This window comes from Thunnus thynnus, chromosome 21, assembly GCF_963924715.1.
Source record: "Thunnus thynnus chromosome 21, fThuThy2.1, whole genome shotgun sequence".
Lineage (NCBI taxonomy): Eukaryota > Metazoa > Chordata > Actinopteri > Scombriformes > Scombridae > Thunnus > Thunnus thynnus.
Genome location: NC_089537.1, coordinates 2,408,422 through 2,429,920, shown reverse-complemented (window position 1 = coordinate 2,429,920; position 21,499 = coordinate 2,408,422). Strand labels below are relative to the sequence as shown.

Below are 21,499 nucleotides of genomic sequence, written 5' to 3'. Positions count from 1 at the left end.
ACATTATGGAACTCAAAATTTATTTTCTAGCTCCTGAAATGAGTTTATTTTCAGGTCTGTTGTTTGAAAAAATGATTAAATGAGTTACAAACGTTACTGAGAGTCTAAAACCAAAACCAGCTCTCGTTATTTAGTTTCTTAACTGTTAAATTGTGAAATAAGCGTATAAACACTACAATATCGAACAGATAGAAATATATTTCCTGCCTTCATTACACTTTAAAATGTCTCACATACAGTTTTGATAATAATTTTGCTTGTTGCCATTGTTCTGTAAAATGTCAGAAACCTTTCATGAACTGAAAAGAAGCCTTAATTTTAGCTCAACCACTATGCATTTTTCTTCAGTTTATCCTGGTGCGTTTTAAGTTCTGTTCACTCACTTTTTCATTACTTTTGCACAATAACATTGAAACACAAGATGTTATAAAAGATTATATATATTTTTATTAAAAATAAAAAAAATACAGAAAAAAATGGCAACCACAAAAGTTGTGTCCATTTGTCCCAGTCTGTGTTTATCTGGTTCTCTTCCAGTTTGGCTTTTTAAATGTTTCATCAGATGAAATGTGTTTTTGTTGGTTTTTTTTGTCCCCAAACAGCAAAATGAGACAGAAGTTAAAACGTGAAAATCAGCAGTGAAGTTCTGTGCAGCTCTGAATGTTTTAGATCTCAACAACTCGTAGTTCTGATTGATTTTATTTTGCTCTTTTTCCAGTCTGCACTGCTTTTGGACGTTTTGAAGGTTCATTTGACGATCCCGTTTGAAAATAATCTGCTTTCTGTTTCTGTAACGAGAACAAAGCTTCCAGGGTTACACTTCCTGTTCACCATCCAACAAAAAAACAGAAAATATTCACTTCAAACTTAAGAAATAATAATTCATACACTTGGGCTGTTTCTACATCTTGTACTTATTCTGTTTCCTGTTGCATAATTTACATTACACCTCGTTGAATATGATGAATATGAATTTGCCTATAACCAAATATCACTATAACCAAATATTTCCACAGAGTTATCACTGTTTCATCTCATATCATACAAGTACTTCATGGTTCTGATGATGAAAACTTGATTATGGATTCTAATGTTACTTTCCTGCATAATTTAAAGGGACAGTACAATCAAAAACATGAGTTTTGGGGGATCTTTCTTAAAGGGGACATATTCTGCTTTTTCTGGTTTTCTGTTATTTATAACCTGTTCTGATGTCGGATGTTAAACATTGTTAAAAACTTGAGGTGAATGTATGTAGAAATGCTGCCTGCAAGTCAAAAGTCAGGGCATCAACCTGCTCTGAAGCTTCATTTGTGATGTTTTATTTCTACCTTGCTGAAGAGCTGACATCAGCTCATCGCACATGCACATAAACAGCCGTCCGTTTTGTAGCCTTTGTTGCTAAGGTGGTTGCTAAGATGTTTCCATGTTCTGTTCACGTTGTTGGCTCGAACATGTACGGATGTATTTGAGAAGTTGACATTTCAGGTAAAGAAATTAAAGAACTTGGTGAAATCCTGCTACTATAGTTTATTTCATGGTTTGTTGACGTCATCTCTGGAAGTCTGCCGAGGGGCGTCTCCCAGGAGCTGACCAATCAGAACAGAGTGGGCTCATCAGGAGGCGGGGCCTTAAAGAGACAGGAGCTAAAACGGCCTGTTTCAGACAGAGGCTGAACTGAGGGGCTGCATAAAGGACCAGTAGAAGATAAATAAGGAGTTTTTAACTAGAGTTAAGTACTTTTGACACTTTGAGGACCCAAACCCAAAATGTGATCTGCTGCAGTAGTGAAAATGTCTCCAAGCACCAAATACCCAAATAATTTGGACTTATTGTTTTGTTTTTAGTAGCCTGTCCCGTTAATGTCCCCTTTCAGAATAACACCCCCACTGCTGAATGAAACACAACACAACCACATTGGTGTAAATGTTTACTTCTATACATTCATTGAAAGGAAATACATTACATTACAGTCGAGTGGAGATCAGTGTAGCCCTGATGATGAGTCGAACACACTGCAAAAAATCATGACAAACTTGGCAAGTCGCTTTTATCCTTCATGGATATTCCACATTATCATACAATATTTTCTTCAGATATTTAAGTGAAATTATCAACATGCAAATCTTCTCAGAATCTGATTTTACTCGTCGTATTTTCGGATTTCAGACAGAAATCAGAATTATTTACGCTGCAGGAAATAAAGATAATTTAACTTTAAATATCTTTGCCTAATATAAGCCAAGTGTATCACTTTTTTTGCAGTGTAGTAATACTAGTAACAATAATATACAATCTTCAAATAAGTTAAATTCAATAAAAACAATCTTTCCCTTAATTGCAGGAGAGGTTAAAGGTGATAGTTTGGCATCCTGTGGTTTCTTCACAGCACAATACTTGTATAAAGAAATATTTCACTCTGGTAGAACTTTTTTTAAAACTTTTTCATGCATGTGAACTGTCATCCGGTTATAGTGTCCGTTTTTTGGCAACATGTGCAGTGTTGTTATTGTGAAATGCTTGTGCAAAGTCGGTCTAACATGACGTGATTTTGTTAATAGGTAAAAGAAAAAAGGTGAAATTATTCTACCAAAGTGAAGTTTCTTTTACGACGTCTTTCCTTCCTTTTTATAACTGATGAGTGTGAATGTGTCCGCCTCTGTTGGATTTGTAGTTATTTCAGGTTTCTGGAAGTCCGGTTACAAAAATATTTGGCTGAAATAAAAGTGTTTTATACATATTAAGGGGAAAATACTCCAGCAAGTAGATGAAGAATTTAGTTTGTTAAAGAAGACGCTGTGTCAGAGTCACTGTGAACTTTAGATTCACACTTCAGAAAACCTTGAAACTAAATGTTTTTGGTAGCATTCCGATATTTAAAGTCTCACCAACAAGAATTATCTTTAAATGTAGATTAAATCATTGCTTTTTCAACATGTCACACCACAAATTTAAACTAAAAAAAGAATCCTTCTCAACTTTTATTGAAGGCTGCATTGATTGATTTTTGGCCACTAGGGGGCAGCAAAACAATGACATATTATTGCCTTATAAAGTGTTGTGGCTAACATGCTAGCAACCAGCTGCCTACTGTCACATCCAGCTGACACAGAACAACACGATCGTCCCATTGATAATGACTTGTGGTGTTCCTCAGGGTTCTATTCTTGATCCTTTATATTTTTGGTTAAATCTACCAGGATTATGTTTTAATTGTCCATTTAGTGGTACCATAACAAACTAAAAACACAACATCTCATACATTATCAGCTTACTGTATAGAGTGATTCTGATCATCCCATTGGAGTCGTGTTTGTCACCATCTGATGAATGTAAGTCCAATATTCACTATCCGTTCAGCTCTGGTTTGGTCTCCACCAGCTCCTGAGAAAAATATTTGGCTCTTTAGCTGCTAAATGCTCCACCATCTTCACCATCTAGTCTCTAACTTTGTCTGCTGTTAGCTGCTGGAAACACTGAGACTGAACCAGACAGGAAATGTTACGTAAAACCAAAACTAGACGCTAAAAGAGGCTAAAAACCTCCTCGGTAGAGTAGTGATGGTGAGAATTCTATGTGGGCTTTTCACCACAAGCAACACCTTTTGTGTTACATAATGTAATTTGAACTATTGTTTATATAAAACATATTGATTAGCGCTGCTTTAAATCGTACATTTTCTCTTGAAATGTACGATTGATGCTGTGTTGATTCGCTTAAAGCTGAAATTTGAGGTTGCTTTGTTTTCACGCTCTGCTGCAGTTTTGAAGTTGACAATTAATGTGTCAGTCATTATTTTGATTTATAAATTAAATTTTCATGAAATGTCAAAAACAGAGTGAAGATGAGCCATCACAAGTTTTGAGAGATGAAGACGATGTCTTCAAATCTCTGTTTTGTTCAACCAATTGAATTTACAATCATTTAAAACTGATAAGAGCTGGAGCCAGATAATATATGCCATTTCTACTTCATTAAACAACTGAAGCAATTAATCAATTATCAACTTTTTGGATATTAATTTTCTGTATTGAGTAATCAGTTAATTCACAGTTTAAGCTTTAACTGATCTCACATTTAAATCTGGGTTTATCATTCTAAATAAACTATAATTAAACTTAATCTTTGTTTAAATAATTTCTTGTTGGTGTGACTCGTAATATCACTTGTATTTGATTGTTCTGTAATTCTTCAGATTTTCTGTCTTCAGTAACGTGGCGTCACTGAAAATCACTTTGTTCTCTGAGGTTTTTAAAATAAAGTTTCACCACATCGTTGCAGTCGAAACACGACTCACCATATTTCTTCATTCTCAGGTTTCTTTTGGCTCACGGTAACATAATCGCATCACAGATTAAATGTGATCTCTCTTTTTTTTCTTTTTTTTTTTTTTTACATTCCTGCTTGTTTCTGACAGATTTGGCGAAACGAGAAGCAGAGGACGACACATAAACACACACTTCAGAGTGTGTCTGTGTGGACAGATGCTGCTGGCTGGAGAGAGGCTCAGCTGGGAGGCATTAGACGGCTCAGAGACAGGACAGACTGTGTGTGTGTGTGTGTGTGTGTGTGTGTGTGTGTGTGTGTGTGTGTGTCAGGAGTCACTGTCACAGTTCAGTTCAACAGGACAAAACGACACAAGTTCAAATCTGCCAGCTTAGTAATACACAGCTGGTACAGTGCATGAGTGTGTGTGTGTGTGTGTGAGAATGATGGTGTGTGATGGCTCTACAGTGTGTGTGTGTGTGTTTGTGTGAAAATGACTGTGTGTGATGGCTCTACAGTGTGTGTGTGTGTGTGTGATCAGTCCAGGGCCAGTAGTGGCGTGCTTGTCTCTCTGTCCGTCTGTCGGAGAGTTCCTGGTTCGACCGCTGACTGAGACCTGAAACACAGAAACATGTCTGACTGTAGAAGTAGCAGCAATATTGGTGGGAATAGTAACAGTATAAAAACAGTCTAAAGTACTGAGATAAATGTGATTAAAAGGCCAATAATACACCGGCTGTGTCTCAACGTGTTGATCAACACCTGCAGCTCACACCGGACGTCTGACAGGCAGAAGTGTGCAGCAGCCTGGATATTCTGATCAATGTAGCAAATGTGATCAAATCAACAATTCCTCCAATTTAAACAATACGTCCTTGATCCATGCGCTCCGGAAGCTGTCGTAGTTTTTAAAAGACTATGTTGACTCACAGTTGGTTACTGTTAAAAGAGTGAAACAATGAAATAAAAAATAAATATTCCCAGGTCTAATCCTCTGTCCCTGAGTTAATTGTTATCTCATTATACGCCAAATATATTTTATGTGTTGTTGTATGAGTATTTTTATATCAAAATCCTTTTTTTTCCTCTGTCTTAAATTTCCCTCAGGATTAATAAAATATTTCTTATTTCTGTCAAGCTCTGTATTGTGCTGTGTTCGCTAAGTCCTGCCCACCTTCTAGTCCAATCAGATTTGAAGGATTTAATTATTATATTATTATTGATTATTATAATTGTACACTGCTCACATATTCTGTCACTCTGATGTACGCCACGGTACAGAAGTTACATTTTTAATTCTGATGTTTTGTTGACTCATCCGTCCAGTCCAACCTCAACGCCACACGGACTTTGTCGCTCTATAAGAACGTCTACAACACTTCCTGAAACAACTGATTTTGTCATTTTCCTTGGAAGGACAGTCTCCATAAAATATAAAGTCAAAGATAACCTTGGCAGTATCTGCATTGTGTAATATGTAATATATACATCTTCTCTAAATATGGAGATGTTCCTTCCATGCTCTGGGCCCTACATCGTCACCGGTCTCTCAATTAGCTTTTACTTTTATTGTTTTTTTTTTATCCTGAACATTTTAATTGTATGTCAGGACTGCAGTGTTATATTTACTGTCATTGTTGTCAAATAAATTGTATCAATCTATCCACAGTCTGTATAAATCCCACACAGTCTGACAGTGTATGAAATGATGAACTCTTTCCCCACACTTCCTCCTCACCTCTTCATCATCTCCTTGTCTCCTCCTCCTCCGCAGTTCTCCCTGACATGCAGGGCGTCGTAGGTCAGCGTGTACTCGGTCTCGTCGTTGTAGTCCGGTCCCAGCAGCGTCCGGGCCCAGATGCCCATGTCGTACGGCGGCAGAGTCCCGCCGAACTCCGACGGCAAACACTCGGGCTGGATGAGCTGGTGGAGCGAGTTCAGGTTGTTACCGTGGAGGAAGATCTGGAGAGAGGAGAGGAGAGGAAGAAGACAAAATGAGGAGAGGCAGAGAAGGAGAGAGAAAAGGAGATGAGACGAAAAACTTGGCAGGAAGAGAGAAGAGGAGGGGAGAGAGAGAGATAAGAGAGAGATTAATAATCAAAAGAAAGGAAATACAAACAATTACAAAGAGGTGAAAGGAGTAGAGGAAGACACAGAAAGGGAAAGAGAAAATAGAAGAAGAAAAAAGAAAACAAAAGAAGAAACGGATGACAAGGAGAGAAAAGAAAGAATGAAAGAAGATAAGAGGAAAGCGGAGAGAAGAAAAAGGATGAGCAATATGAAATAAAAACAAGAGACAGAGAGATTAAAAAAAGAAGCCAAATTGTGTTTTCACCCTTTTCCTTGTCTTGTCTTTGAGGAAAGGTTTGATGATGGTGTACATGGCGTGAATGTACCAGGGCTGATTCACAAAATGGATTCCCCCAAACCGAGCTGGAAAACTATCCTGAGGAAGGAAAGAAAAGAGTGACCTGTGTGAAAATTAATTTTTTTTGCTCTGATTTCTGTAGCAAATTCAGTTTCTCCCAATTTTCTTGCTCTCTCTTTCATCTGAGCTGCAAAAAACCCAAAAATAACAATTTCAGTCACACAAATGTGAAAGCAGGCTGACCCTCCCCTAATTTGAGATATTACTATTGAGCTGCAAATATTCAGAAAATTGTTTACTGGTCACAGTTTCCAGAAAGAGATTGTTGTCCAAATTGAGCAATTTCATGCTTTTCAGATATTGGTTATTATATTTGTACCATGACAGTAGTAACAGACAGCTGTGCAAAAGACAATATTTTTTTTCTGTGCTCAATGTCGCTTTGAGATTGTTAAAGTGAACATATTCTGCACATTTCCAGCTCTATATTTATATTCTGGGGCTCTACTGGAATATCTTTGTATGATTTCCAGTTAAAAACTCCTTATTTATCTTCTACTGGTCCTTTATGCAGCCCCTCAGTTCAGCCTCTGTCTGAAACAGGCCGTTTTTAGCTCCTGTTTCTTTAAGGCCCTGCCTCCTGATGAGCCCACTCTGTTCTGATTGGTCAGCTTCAGGAAGCTTCCTCCGGCTCCGGAGGCTACGTAAACAAACTATAGTAGCAAGATTTCACTTCTTTTTCTCCTTCTTTACTCCAAATGTCAACTTCTCAAATCCATCCGTACATGTTGGAGCTGAACAACACATGGAAACACCTTAGCAACCACCTTAGCAACCAAGGCTACAGAACAGACGTCCGCTTATGGGCATATTGAGGAGCTGTCGTCAGTTCTACAAACATTCACCTCAAGTTTTTGGAAATTCAAAACTCCAACATCATAACAGGATATAAATAACAGAAAACCACAAAAAGCACAAAATGTCCCCTTTAAAAAATATATATTTTCCAAAAAAACAACTTGAATCAGCGTCGGTTGGGGCTGAAGACTACAAGTTTGTGAAATAAAAAAATCTGGGGATGTGGAGTTAGAAAGAAGTGAGGTTAGCAGACCTCTGAAGCTCCTTGTCTCTGCTGGAGGCTAGCAGCTCCAGGCTACATTAGCCGCTACTAGCATAACACACCTGAAACTCAGACTGAACTGTCGGCATCATGTTGCATTGTGGGTATTGTAGGTGGCAGGTTTTGACAATATGGAATAAAAAAGACATTATCTCTGGTTTGTTGCATCAATTTCGATCCTTTTTTAAAATTGTCCATCTTGTGTCTGACAGTTTTATAGAAGTACAATGTTAAATTTAAATTCTAAAAAATCGCTAAAATTCTTAAGTCAGTTGTTTTTATGACATTATCACTACACAAACTGACAGAGAGCGAATGGAACAACCACAAAACCTGGAAAGAAACAAACATGTCTTCTAATGAGCTTCCTTCCTACCACTGAAATTGAAGCCTTTATCACTCTCATGTCATGTGGGAGTTGCCATATTTACCAGTTTACAACCTGTAAATATTATTCACGTCAGCTTCAAAGTCATAATTATGACTGCGAAAAAAGTTGGTACCAAATATGGAAGTTCTAGAAAAAGCCTTAAAGCACCCAAAATCTGTCATTCAAGGTAAGTAAACGCAAATGCGATCAACATTGCACCACATTTATCATGCATGCACAGTATTTTTTTTTTTATCCTTCACACACATTAACTGACTGTTTTATTTTACCTGGAGGCCTTCAATAGCCAGTTTGAGGATGTTGGGAGTGAGCTTAGAGGCCTGTTTGAAGGAGAAGTTGCTCCAGTCAATGATGAGGATGAAACCGTTGATCTGGAGCTCCGGGTTCTCTATCAAAACCTCCAGAGAGAGGAGGATCGCCCGCAGGATGTCTGTGAAGGAGTTCCTGACAGAGGAGGAGGAGGAGGAGGAAAAAGCGTGTGTGTGTGTGTCGTTACTGCTCAGCAGCTAATCAATAGTTAAAGAGAGTGTGACAGTCCTTCACGCTGTGAGTCTTAACTACGAGACCAGATTCAATAGGCTGCGTGAGTCCTTGTCTGTTTTTAGTCGAAGCGCAGAAATGACTCATTAGGCTCTTTGTGCTTTCAATCAATAGAGGGATGTGTGTGTGTGTGTGTGTGTGTGTGTGTGTGTGTGTGTGTGTTTACCTGCTCTGGTCCCAGTTGGATGCGAAAAGGATGAGGATTTTTCGGCCATGTTGGTCCGGAGTCTCCAGAACACCCGGGAAACCGTCCATCAACGCTCGCTTAATACCAGGGTCATCCACCTGACACACACACACAAACACTTAAATTCACCCCGAATATACACTACATGGCCAAAAGTATGTGGACACCTACTCAAAACACAGTCTGGTTGCCAGAGTAAAACGTTGGCACTGTACATTTCTGCAAACCACAGAAACATTGAATATCTACATTTCATCACGCAAAATACGTAACATATTAACATTTCAACAAAACATATCTTATCAAAATGTCAACAAAACGTATCATGTCAACATTTCTAAAGTGATGTAGTTCACATGTGATCTATATGAGTTGATCTTTCCTATATAGGAAATATATATATTTTAGTGAAACATCGGCCGTTTTTATTTTATTTTTTATTTTAACCCAAACCATGATCTTTCCCCTAACCCTAACCAAGTGGTCCTTGTGCCTAAATCTAACCAGACGTTAACCACAGCGTTGTCACACCATAAAACATCATTATTCAACGGGTAGAAATGTTAATATGCTGCGTTAATATACATCACATGGCCAAAAGTATGTGGACACCTACACAAAACATTACACACTCGTGTAGTGGTTTAACAGTCTCGACTGTTCTGGTTTCAGGCTTCCCATCAGATTAGAGCAGCAACTCATGATTGTTTTAAAGATGAATCGTTTTGTCGATAAAATGTCAGTAAATAATGAAATATGGCTGTTATAATTTCCCAGGATGACATCTTCAGATGTCTTGTTTTGTCCAACCAACAGTCCAAATCCCAAAAATATGACCAAATTACCAAAATGGTTTTGATTTTTGACACTTGAAGAATTTAATTTTAACTGGGAGGGTGTGTTTTACTACTTTTTGACATTTTATAGAATAAACGATGAATCAATTAATCAAGAAAATAATATTGTTAGTTGCAGCCTCAATACGAGCACAACTAAAGACAACAGTAAACACAATGTGGTCACATCTATGAGTTGAGATGGTAAGAACATATTTCTGATGCATTAGGAGCTCATACTGTAATTATATCACAAACAGAAGCAGACCTTGAAGCTCTGGAACATGTCGAGGTTCTGCTGCCTGAACTGGAAATACTGAGCCAGCAGTCTGAAGGTTTCCACCTGGTCGAACTTCCTGGCTCTCAGGAAGCGGAGGATGAAGTCGTCGTCCGTCCGCAGGAAACCGATGTCCGGTCGCGTCACGATCATGTCCCGAACCTCGAGTTAACACAGACAGAAGTTTAGGATTCGGAACCGTTTTAATACACAGAATGCAAGAGAAGAGAGAAACTATATCTGTGAGCTGATTTTAAAGATTTACTTCAAAGTCACACAGAAATTGTATCTACGTAGGAGGTTAAATGATTTTAAAGCCTGGTGTTTTTGGTGGAAAGTTTTTTTTAGTCATTGGAAATCTGAATGTTAGGAATAAACTGAAATAGCAGATAATAGTAAATGTAGCTTGTAAAATTAAAAGGATGCAACCAAGTGAGAAATCTTATTAATTTAGAGCTGCAATGTTTAGTCTATAAATTGATTAAGTTGCAACAATTTTGATAATCAAACAATCATTTAAGCTTTTTTTTAAGGCTTCACTGGTTCCAGATTCTCAGTTGTAAATATTTGCATGTTTTGTTAGTTGTCTATGACAGTAAGTAAGTTTAGGTTTTGGATGGGTGGACATTTAAAAACATCAACTTGGACATTTTTTGCTATTTTCTGATATTTTATAGAACAAACAAATAACCAATTAATTGAGCAAATAATCTGCATCATTATAATAAAAATAATCATTTGTTGCAGCCTTTTATGAATTTAATATAAAGAGTAAAGCTTCCTGCTGATCCTGAACTCTGACAGCAACATCTATCCCTTTTCTTATTTTATTTTATTGTGCTTTATTTTTACTGTATTTATGTATTTTAACTCATGTTGTTTGTCCTGCCCTGCATTTAACGCTATGTGGTGAAACCAAAGATCATTTTCCACAACGTGAACAATAAAGTTTCTAACTAACTGACTGACCAAGTCTTCAGTAGGAAGCAGTATTTTTGGAGCTGAGAGCCACAGATGGTGAGTATTGTATTTTATTTTACGTTTTTGTATGTTTTTATATTATTTCTGTTTTGTAAACTTAATTATATTTTCTGTTTTATAAGTTCTATTCTGTTGTTACTGCCATGCTTGTAAAAATAAATCTTTATTTAGAGACTAACACATTGATTTTAGTCTTTTTAACAATTAGAAAGACATAGAACAACACTAGCTTTATCCTTTAAGCTCAGCTCTGATTGTTATTGTTAGTAATACATGTAATAAGTGTTTTCTTGCTGTCTACCTGCTGGATGTCCTGGTGCAGAGTGTCCGGGTTTTCATTCAGCTCTAAGCGAGCCTTCTCTGTCGTCTCGGAGCTCAGGCCGGCGTGTAAGTGCGTCATCTTGGCGACTTGCTCGGGTTTGGTTCCTCTGCCTTCTGTGTTTGTTTCCTGATGTCCAAAAAGTGTTTCTGTACCACCTGTTGTCCCCTAGATCAACAGATGGACTTGTTTTTCTTCTTTTAATATCTTTAGTATCCTTTCTTCTTCAAACGTCTGGACTTTAAACTCCAAATTTTGCAGTTTTGAGGATCAAACTGCCGGGCAATTTAGTTTTATGATTGTTTTCTTGTAGAGACTTTTGCGGTTGACCCATCTGTGTTAGTAAGTGTAAGTTTTTCTCAGTAACACAATCTTATTTGCTGTCAGATTTTGTGTCAGTAAGAGACAATCATGGTCGTCTTCACGCATGTACAATCCAACACAGAATGACTGTGCTGGTTTAGAAAGCTGGACTTCTGTCCATCAGTAACAGTACGAATCAACAATCATCACTGCTGTCTTCGTCTACATCGTCGGCTCTGAGGGAGATGAAAGTCCCTGCCTTCTTCCTTTGGATGGAGAGAAGTCTGTTTTTTGGCTTTTGATGTGTGAATGACAGGTTCAGTTAGAGGTTTTAGTAACGTTAAGGGGACTGTGATGGTCTTTATTCAAACAAACAACCTCTACGTGCAACTCAGAGTGGAGGGATGGCAGGGGAGTGTTTGTTCTGGGTGTTCAGAGCAGAATTCACATCTTTTTTGTCCTGTTTCTCTTCCCGTTCAGCATCTCACAGCGCCCTCCTCCTCTGTCATGGCGTTTGGCGGTGGCAGATTTCGGTTTCATCAGTCGGTGACGTCGACTTTCTGCTTCGTCATGATGAGGCCGGTCGGAGCTCGAGGCTTGTTGATGATGAGTCTTCTACACTGGGGGTCGCGACCCCTCAGTAAGGTGTCAGCAAAAGGTCAAAGGTCAGTTAAGGCAACTATGTCTGACATGGGATTCCTCAGCCTAGAAGAGACAAACAGAAAACAGAGAGCATGAATCATCCATAATCAATCAATATATCAATCAATATAACTTTAGTTGATGTTGATGATGAGACAGTAGAAACGTAAACAGTGAAACAATGTGAGAATAATGCACACAAGAGTTTAAAATGATGAAAATGTAATAATAAAAACAATAAAATAGATTAAAAAATAAAAACAAAATAAATAAGAGGGAATGATCAGATCTTTTGCTTTTCAGTAAAAATACCACATAAAAAAAAGTTTTATTTATAGGTGTTCTAAATCAAAAAAATCAAAAAAATGTACTTTAAGTATCATAAGTAAAACTTCTCATTATACAGGAGAATGTCTCCTGTTAGAGTTATAATATCACATATATTAATAATTATAGTAATACATTTTATTTATAAGGTAAATTTCAAGGTTCTCAAAGATTCTTTACACAGAAGAAGAAACAAAAGTCTATACATAGAACACACTGAAAGCAAGATATTATTACTTCTATGCATTGATGTGAGAACTTTTCTACACTGTTGTTTAGTTTAATCTGCAGCAATGCATCATATTGTTTTACTCTGATTACATGTTTTGTGTGTAGAAGTGAATCTGTAACTAGTAACTATAGCAGTCAAATCAATGTAGTGCAGTAAAAAGTACAATATTTTCTGAAATATAGTGAAGTAGAAGTGTAAAGTAGCATCAAAGTATTACAGTGTACTTCTCATCATTACCAAAAAGTAAAATAGAAAATGAAGCACTCTGCCTACACATTTCACTTCATTAATATAGTTTATTTCTACTAATAATCAGAATTTAAAAAAAATCATGTATACAAATTAGAATCAATTATATGAAATTCAGAATAAAGAATAAACTCACGGAATCTGAAAAAAAATATTAGAAAAGATTTGTTTTTTGTTCAAAGAAAAATGTAAGTTGTGTTGTGTAACTCTGGTATTTTTAGAACATCTATTTAACTTGGCTGCAGCTAATTATTTATTTTTCGATGAATCTGCAAATCATTTCCTCAGCTCATCTTTCTTCTGATATATTGTGTGGTTTATTTTTAAAAACGCACATAAACAAAGTACATGTTTTATGTTTTTAAGTACACATAACGGGGGTGGGGGGTGTATACCTTTCACCAGAAATCTGATGATGTCTTTTTATATTTCTGAAGATTGACACATGGCGGTGTTTTGTAATTCCATGTGGGATGTGTCAAATATTTGGCACAAGACTGACACGATGAAACCAACAAACTCACTAACTAGTTAATTCATTATTTCACTGTCTGACAACAGAGAAAAATGTCCAGCATAATTTTCTAAATTGCACAGTGATTGCCAGGGCTGGATTAACTCATTAGGGGGCCCCAGAGTGAACATGAACCTGGTTCTCCAAGTGAGGTGATTTAAAGCAGATTTATTTTAAAATATGCACTATGTAAGCATAATAGAAACTAAAGATATTTAAAATGGTAAAACTAGATTTTTACACAGTGTTCTACTACAAGACAGGGTGCCAAGAATGGTAAAATATAGAGGTAAAAAAGATGGTATTGGTCAAAATTAAGGATGAATGCCTTGTGCTTCTTTACTAAACTTACCCCCACAGTCCTGTCACATGAACCCAAGAACTGCTTCATCGGCACCATATGCCATCATGTTCTATTTTAAACATTTATCATTCATTTAACTGTCCATTTCAACCATGTATCCATTATTTTTGGCTGACTGCTTTGGAGCTGCAACTAAAGATTATTTTCGTTTTGTTTATTTTTTCGTTTGATCGTTTCTATTAAGCATCTGAAAACTGTAAAAAATGACGGTCGGCGTTTCCAAGATGACATAAATTTACTATTACATAAGACTAAGCAACTGGGGAATGTTTGACATTTTTGCTTTAAAAATGACCAATGACCAAAATAGTTGCCAATTTTTTTGAAAGTCAAAGCACCCTAATTACATTTGGCAAGAAAGACCTGCTGTACCCTGTTTTTATTATATTTTTAAATATCTTGTTTTGTCTGAGCAACTGTCCACAAACCCAATACATCCAGTTTACAGACATCCAGACAACAAGCAAATATTTGTATGTGAGAAGCTGGAACCAGTATTTTTTCTTTCTCTTTTTGCATTAAAAATGCTTAAATGATTATTCAATTATCAAAATTGTTAATTCGACTGATCATTGCAGCTCTAAACTGCTTTCTCTGTTCATTTTCTAACTCATTGTCAATCATAACATAGTTCAGAACCCAATATTTAGATTTTCTTTTACCCAAATCACAATCTCTATTTTGAGAAATGAGTTGAGCTACTGTACATTTTTTCCAAATACTCCCTGTCAACTGCAGCGGTAACCTCTGACTGCCTTAATACATATTGCCAAACAAATTTGCAATTAATCAAATAACCATAAAGTATTTTCCTGCATAGGTATTCTGGGGCCCTTTAGGGTTCAGGGTCCCTGCTGTTGCCCGCTTTGCCCGATTTCAGATGAAGATTTGACACAATGGATAATATAACAAGCTTTTAAAATACAACACATTGTTACAGATGAAACCAGTGGTTTCCAACCTTTTTGTCTTTTGACGTCTTACAAAAAGCAGTGTGTAGTCGGGGTCACATTTAACATGTCTATGAGTTGTTAACAGCTCCACCAAATAGTGATTTTTCCCTCTAAACTTCTCACATGCTTTCATTTCAATAAATGTTCAAATGATCCAATATTTCAGCAAAAATCAAAGATTAGAGAAAAAGTCCAAAAACTGAAAACAGATTTGTGTATCAGAACTTTGTTTTTTCTTCTTTCCTCTCCCATTAATCATCTCACCACCCCTCAGATTTATCTGCTGACCCTTTGGAGGGGCCCGACCCCTAGGTTGGGAACCACTGGACTAAACTAGCTAACTGTATATAAAGTAGTGTAAACTAGCTCCACCTCCAGCAGCTACAACAGTAACATGCTGCTCTAACACTGATGCTTCACTATTAATAATCTAATGATGTCATATATAATAATATATCAGTCAGAGGGACCAAACCACTACTTTTACTGCAATACTTTAACTACATCAAGCTCATAATACTTATGTACTTTAACTGCAATACTTTAACTACATCAAGCTCATAATACTTATGTACTTTTACTGTAGTGGGATGTTTCATGCAGGACCTTTACTTGTAATGGACTATTTTTACATTGCTGTATTGGTACTTTAACTGCAGTAAAGGATCTAAGTACCTTCATGACCCCCCTGCTAACCCACCACACCCCCGCCCCCAACTCGTCCCCATCTGCCGCTTACATTAATTGTGTCAGATGTCGTCCAATCTGTCTGTCCACTGAGACAACACGATGAAAAGCCAGAGACACTTAAAGGTCCCACAGGGCTGTTTTACATTTCCACCACTGAGATTAAACAGAAAGGCGAAAAAAAAATAATCCTGAGAAGCCTGAATGTTGCTGAGTGTTTGATATTGGAGGTAAATGTTTCTTAAATTGAGCTAAATTGACAAATTCCTCTTGTGTTTAATGATCAAAGTGACCCTTATGTGATGTATCCTCACCAAATGTCCTCGCAAGGAGGCAAAAAAATTATCAGCATCCTCCAAAAGTGAGGACGTTTATCCGGGATGAACGCCTGCTACATGCAGCTTCACAGCAGTTTGCTGTGTTTTTGTATTATTTTAAGGTGTTTCGATAGAAATAAAACGTAGATACTCACAGCGAAGCGAGCTGCTGGGTGTGCTGGTTGAATCCCGGCCGTCCTGGCTGCTGCTGCTGGTGCTGATGCTGGGGACGGCGGTGGGGGTGGCCATCGGTATCCCGCGGACACAAAGATATCCGAGCAAATTAAAAACGAACGAGCGGGGGGAATGACCAATAAATGTCCCTGAAAGCCGCACAGATGATTAAACGGTGTCCTTGTGGATCCGTGCGGGCACTGTAACGTGTGAGGAGGACGCAGGAGCTGAGATGCGTTTCACTTTGTGCTCTGAGAAGACGTCAGGATGCTCTGAAACTGTCAAGTTACTGAAACACACACACTGCCGGTCAACCCTTTCAAAAGAAAATCCTTCAACATCCAAGAGACTTTGATTTTCCATTTGCAGCTACAGACACATCAGGGTCCATGCACAGCACATTTAAAATAAATTACATTTAGATTAAATAAAAATATTAAAGTTATTGTATATAATTTTAAAAAAGTAACTGTTATTTACAGAGTTTCTAATGAATTCCTGGGGCAGCAGTATGAAGGCATATTGCACATTAATCAATCAATTAATCAATCAACCAATCAATCAACCAATCAATTAATCATTAGCTATATAGCACTTTACAAACAAATCAAATGCAATTCAAAGTGCTTTACATTTGACTGACAAAATGTGGGATGTTAGAAATGGATTTAGAGACTAATGTACACCAAAGTAATTAAAAATGAAAAAGGTGAATTGATGAGGACACAATAAAAGATAATACAAGCAATAAAAACAACAAAAATAAAATTATGAAATAGTACACAAAATTAGGATTATAATAAAACAGTAAATTGTTAAAAAAAAATAAAAAAAAGGAATAAAATTAATAATAATGATGATAACATATAAAAGAAGTACATAAATAATAAAACCATACAATTATAAGACACTACATAAAAGTCAGATTAAATAGGTGGTTTTTAGTTGATGTAGTGTAGCAGCATGTTATATAAATAAGGGTTTGGAATAAATAAACAAGATGCTTGAGTGTCAGTCAGATGTAGGTAATTCACAGTGCAATTACCTCCTAGGCTGCACACACACACACACACGCAATGACAGCTATTTAAAGCAGATCCTAAAACTAAACTTAATTATTCAACTTCAGATTCAACTTCAGCTTCACTTTATTCAAAGTGCACATCACCCAGAGAGTCTCTGTACACTTTACAAATCAATAAAAGCAAAAATTGAAAAATGAAGCATGCAATATTACATGTAAAAGTACACACACATACACGGGTAGTGATGTTAATATTACAACAAGGTTTAGGTTAGTAATTTTAAAACAGAGATCATATAACTCTAACAGGGTTGGAGTAGCTACATGTTAGTTTCCCTATGAATGAAAAGTGCGGTACAAATTCAATGTATTATTATTATTATCATTACTATCGTTTTATATAGGCCAAATACTTTAACATTTTGTTAGTTGTTAATATGTGCCTCATAATCAACATCAGCACATAATAATTTACTTTATCTTACTCGGACACCCATCTGATTTACCATTACATCACTTCATTTAATACAATATAATATTTTTAATTACTTAAATAAAATTAAGGGTGCAACTAACAATTATTTTAATCAGCAGTTATGTTAAGTAAGATTTTAATTAGTCAATCAATCATTTAGTTTAAAAAATGTCAGAAAATTGTGTAAAATGTCAGTTTTCCAGAGCTCAGGGTGACATTGTCAAATGTTTCGTCTTGTCGGACCCAAAGATATTCAGTTTACGATGATAAAAAAACACAATAAATCCTCATATTACAGACGCTGACACCAAAGAATGTTTATAATCAACTTTAACGATTAACTGATCAACATTGTGTGTGTTTTTCTGCTGATCAGCTAACCTAACCAATTAACTGAATTGTTTTAATTCTAAAATAAACACTCTGACTTGCTACCAGACCAGTTTTAACTTAACTGTTTAGAGCTGAACATGAAGGCCAACAAACAAGCTCATTTTCTGAAAATTTCAACAGCTCCGTCACCAAAATAACATTTATTTTGAAGCCATCCTCTCCGATGTTTCCGGTCCTCTTCCTATTCACTCTGTCTGTCTTCACCCACCTGACGGACATGCGCGCTCACGCACTAACCTGGACAGATTGTAGGTTGTACGCGCACACGCTGTCGCTGGTGCGCGCACGCGGGTACCCGCACATATATATAGGCTATACATGTTGTAGGACTACATATGCATGCGCGCGCGCACACACATACACATACATACACACACACAGACACACACACACACACACACACACACACGTTGTCCTAGGTCACTTTTGGGGACATTCCTAGACTTACATTTATTTCCTGGAGACTTACCCTAACCTTAACCACTGACCCAAAAAAATCAGTGTTTTACCAATTGGGAACGTGACTTTTGTCACCAATTGGGAAAGCCGTCCCCATTTGACTGGTCTTAATTCTGAAATTTGTCCCTGAAAGTAGCCTATGACAGAGCTACACACACACACACACACACATAATTCTGTATCTCATGTCATTTTATATATATCATCCTATAAACAAAAACAAACTATAGATATGCATGATATATTTCTATATATTAGATGATATTGTGATACATTATGACAGAATACACACAACACAGTTAGCATAAGTCTGTTCATCTGTATAACTGTATATAATATAGAATAAATGTGACATAGACATGTAAAATAGACTGATATGAAATACAGAATTGTGTGTGTGTTTGTGTGTGCGTGTGTGTGTGTGTGTGTATGTGTGTGAACTGTATATATATATATAAAGGTATTTTTTTCTTTTCTCTTTTTTCCAGTGTGTGTGTATGTTATTTATACCATTATTTCTGTGTTCTCAGAATCATTCAAATGTGTTCTGTGGTCCATTTTTGTATAAATGTTTCTCATGTCTGACTAGATGATATATTAAAACTACTTTCTGATAAGAAAAGTGTAGTTAGATCCACAGCTGCAACCGAGTTTTTTATGTGTCAGTTATTTTCCAAATTAACCAATTAATAATATTGTCTAAAAAGTGTCCAAAAATTATTATCATCACAATTTCTCGGGGGCAAAGCTATGTCTACAAATGTCTTATTTTTGATAAGATAATATATTCAGTTTACAATTATGTAAAACAACAAAATACTCTATACTGTATATAACCACCTAATGTATGTATATAGAGTAACATCAATTTGTTTTTACTCATACAATATTTATTTCGGCACTCTCTCACACCATTGCACCATTTACAGCTCTACCTGTATTTGGAGTTGTATGTTTTCATCCAATCATTTTTGCGAGTAAAGTTCAAATGAAAATAAAAAACCTTTTGATAAACTCACTGATTAATTGACTTATTGTTTCAGCTTCCATCACATCAGTGGAAGATCAATGGTGGGAGAATTACTCAGATCCTTGAGATGAAGTGCCAGTAAAGCAATGTAAAAATACCCCATTACAAGTAAAAGTCCTGCATGAAAAATCTTATCTGAAAAAACTACTTAAATAGAAGTAGTATTATGAGCTTGATGTAGTTAAAATATTGCAGTAAAAGTACATAAGTATTATGAGCTTGATGTAGGCTAGTTAAAGTATTGCAGTAAAAGTAGTGGTTTGGTCCCTCTGACTGATATATTATTATATATGACATCATTAGATTATTAATAGTGAAGCATCAGTGTTAGAGCAGCATGTTACTGTTGTAGCTGCTGGAGGTGGAGCTAGTTTCAACTACTTTATATACAGTTAGCTAGTTTAGTCCAGTGGTTCCCAACCTAAGGGTCGGGCCCCTCCAAAGGGTCAGCAGATAAATCTGAGGGGTCGTGAGATGATTAATGGGAGAGGAAAGAAGAAAAAACAAAGTTCTGATACGCAAATCTGTTTTCAGTTTTTGGACTTTTTCTCTAATCTTTGATTTTTTGACATCTGACATCTGATTTTATACAAATCGGTGTGTAGTTATTACACTTATTTATAAGATTATGTATTTTTATGTAAAATCTGTAAAGTAAATGGTAATTACAGCTGTCATTAAATGTAGTGGAGCAGAAGTATCAGTTTGCATAAAATGGAAATACTCAACTAAGATACAAGTACCTAAAAATTGTACATAAGTACATACTTGAGCAAATGTACTTAGTTACTTTCCAGCACTGCTGGTTGAACTCCTGTAAAGATTGGAGGCACTGCAGTATTTATGTGTTGCAGCACCACCATGTGTAATGATGCAGTATTGCAGCTATTTTCCAGATAATATTTCTTTATATCTGCTTTCTTTATAGCCTGCAGGTCGTGTCATTCATATTAGTGCTCAGTTTCAGATCACCTTTGTTATTTTTTGATGAATTCTGTAATTAATTGTATTATTGGTATTATTAACACACACCTCCTGATATCCACAGCCTGTCTCACCTGTTTCCTATGTAACACAAGTTGTCAGACATAAAGGCAGATATAATTCAGGCCCAGTGGTGGTAAATAAAGTTTATTTGTTCTCCAGTTCTCTCTGGATTTTCAGTGTATTTCTTTTGACTATTCAGGTGTTTTGAATGTACACCAGTTGCTGGATGCACCCAGGACTAAACTTTCTTATCACAGATTGTTCAATCTCAGCTCTTAGTATAAGCATTCGCATTATTACAGTAATGTTATTAATGAGGCTGCTGTCTATGAGTTTGTCATCTTGTATTATTGCAGAAGAGATTACAGCCCCGCAATATGCTCCTGTTCATATCGACTGTCATTGTTTCAACCAGCCTCGTTGTTTCATCATTGCATAAGTTGTTTCAGTTTTTTAAGTAAAAATGCAAAATATTTAGTTGTTCCTTTTTAGCTTTAAAGTCTAAAGGTAGTTACAGGTAACTTCAACTTTTGACTGTTCTGAAAAGATGCAATCGTGAACGCCCTAATGTTGATTTTTATCACACTAGCATGTGAATGCACCACAGAAATGACTCTCTTGTAAACACTTTTAGTTCAGTCCTTCTTTAGCTGTACACAGTGTCATTGAAAGGGCACCTTCATAATGTATAGACACTTTTTATTTTAATTTTCAGCATCTTTTAACAGAGCATTAAAATATATTCCCATTGTTACTTCCAACAATTTGGTGCTTTTTGACAAAGACTTAACATTAGTGACTGTAAGTTACTCAATAATTCATTCTTTGTCATATAAAATAAACATATTAGATTTATTGTCCACTTCATTCATTTCATATGTACAGTCTTCATACATATAACGCTGCCATCTGCTGGTGAAAGCAAGCTACTACTGAACAGTTTATCTGCTACTGGCTGCTCTTTGGTGTCAAGTTATGCTGAGAGATACCAGTCGGTACCAAACACCAGCCAATAGCTTTTTTGCACAACAGACATGCTTACACATCACTGGTTTGAGCGATAATCATGGTCTCAGTTTTTGAA

At 36.4% G+C, this 21,499-nt stretch overlaps 1 protein-coding gene across 1 annotated transcript; it reads right to left on the bottom strand.

The window, feature by feature from the left end:
- Positions 1-1,970: 1,970 nt before the first annotated feature.
- On the bottom strand, positions 1,971-16,625 carry LOC137172972 (clavesin-1-like). Its single transcript, XM_067577633.1, has 8 exons — positions 16,029-16,625; positions 11,268-12,293; positions 9,977-10,147; positions 8,852-8,970; positions 8,415-8,589; positions 6,602-6,712; positions 6,005-6,228; positions 1,971-4,882 (listed from the first exon to the last, which is right to left on the bottom strand). The coding sequence occupies exons 2-8, from the start codon at positions 11,364-11,366 to the stop codon at positions 4,804-4,806; spliced, it is 978 nt and encodes a 325-aa protein (XP_067433734.1). The 5' UTR covers positions 11,367-12,293; positions 16,029-16,625; the 3' UTR covers positions 1,971-4,803.
- Positions 16,626-21,499: the final 4,874 nt, after the last annotated feature.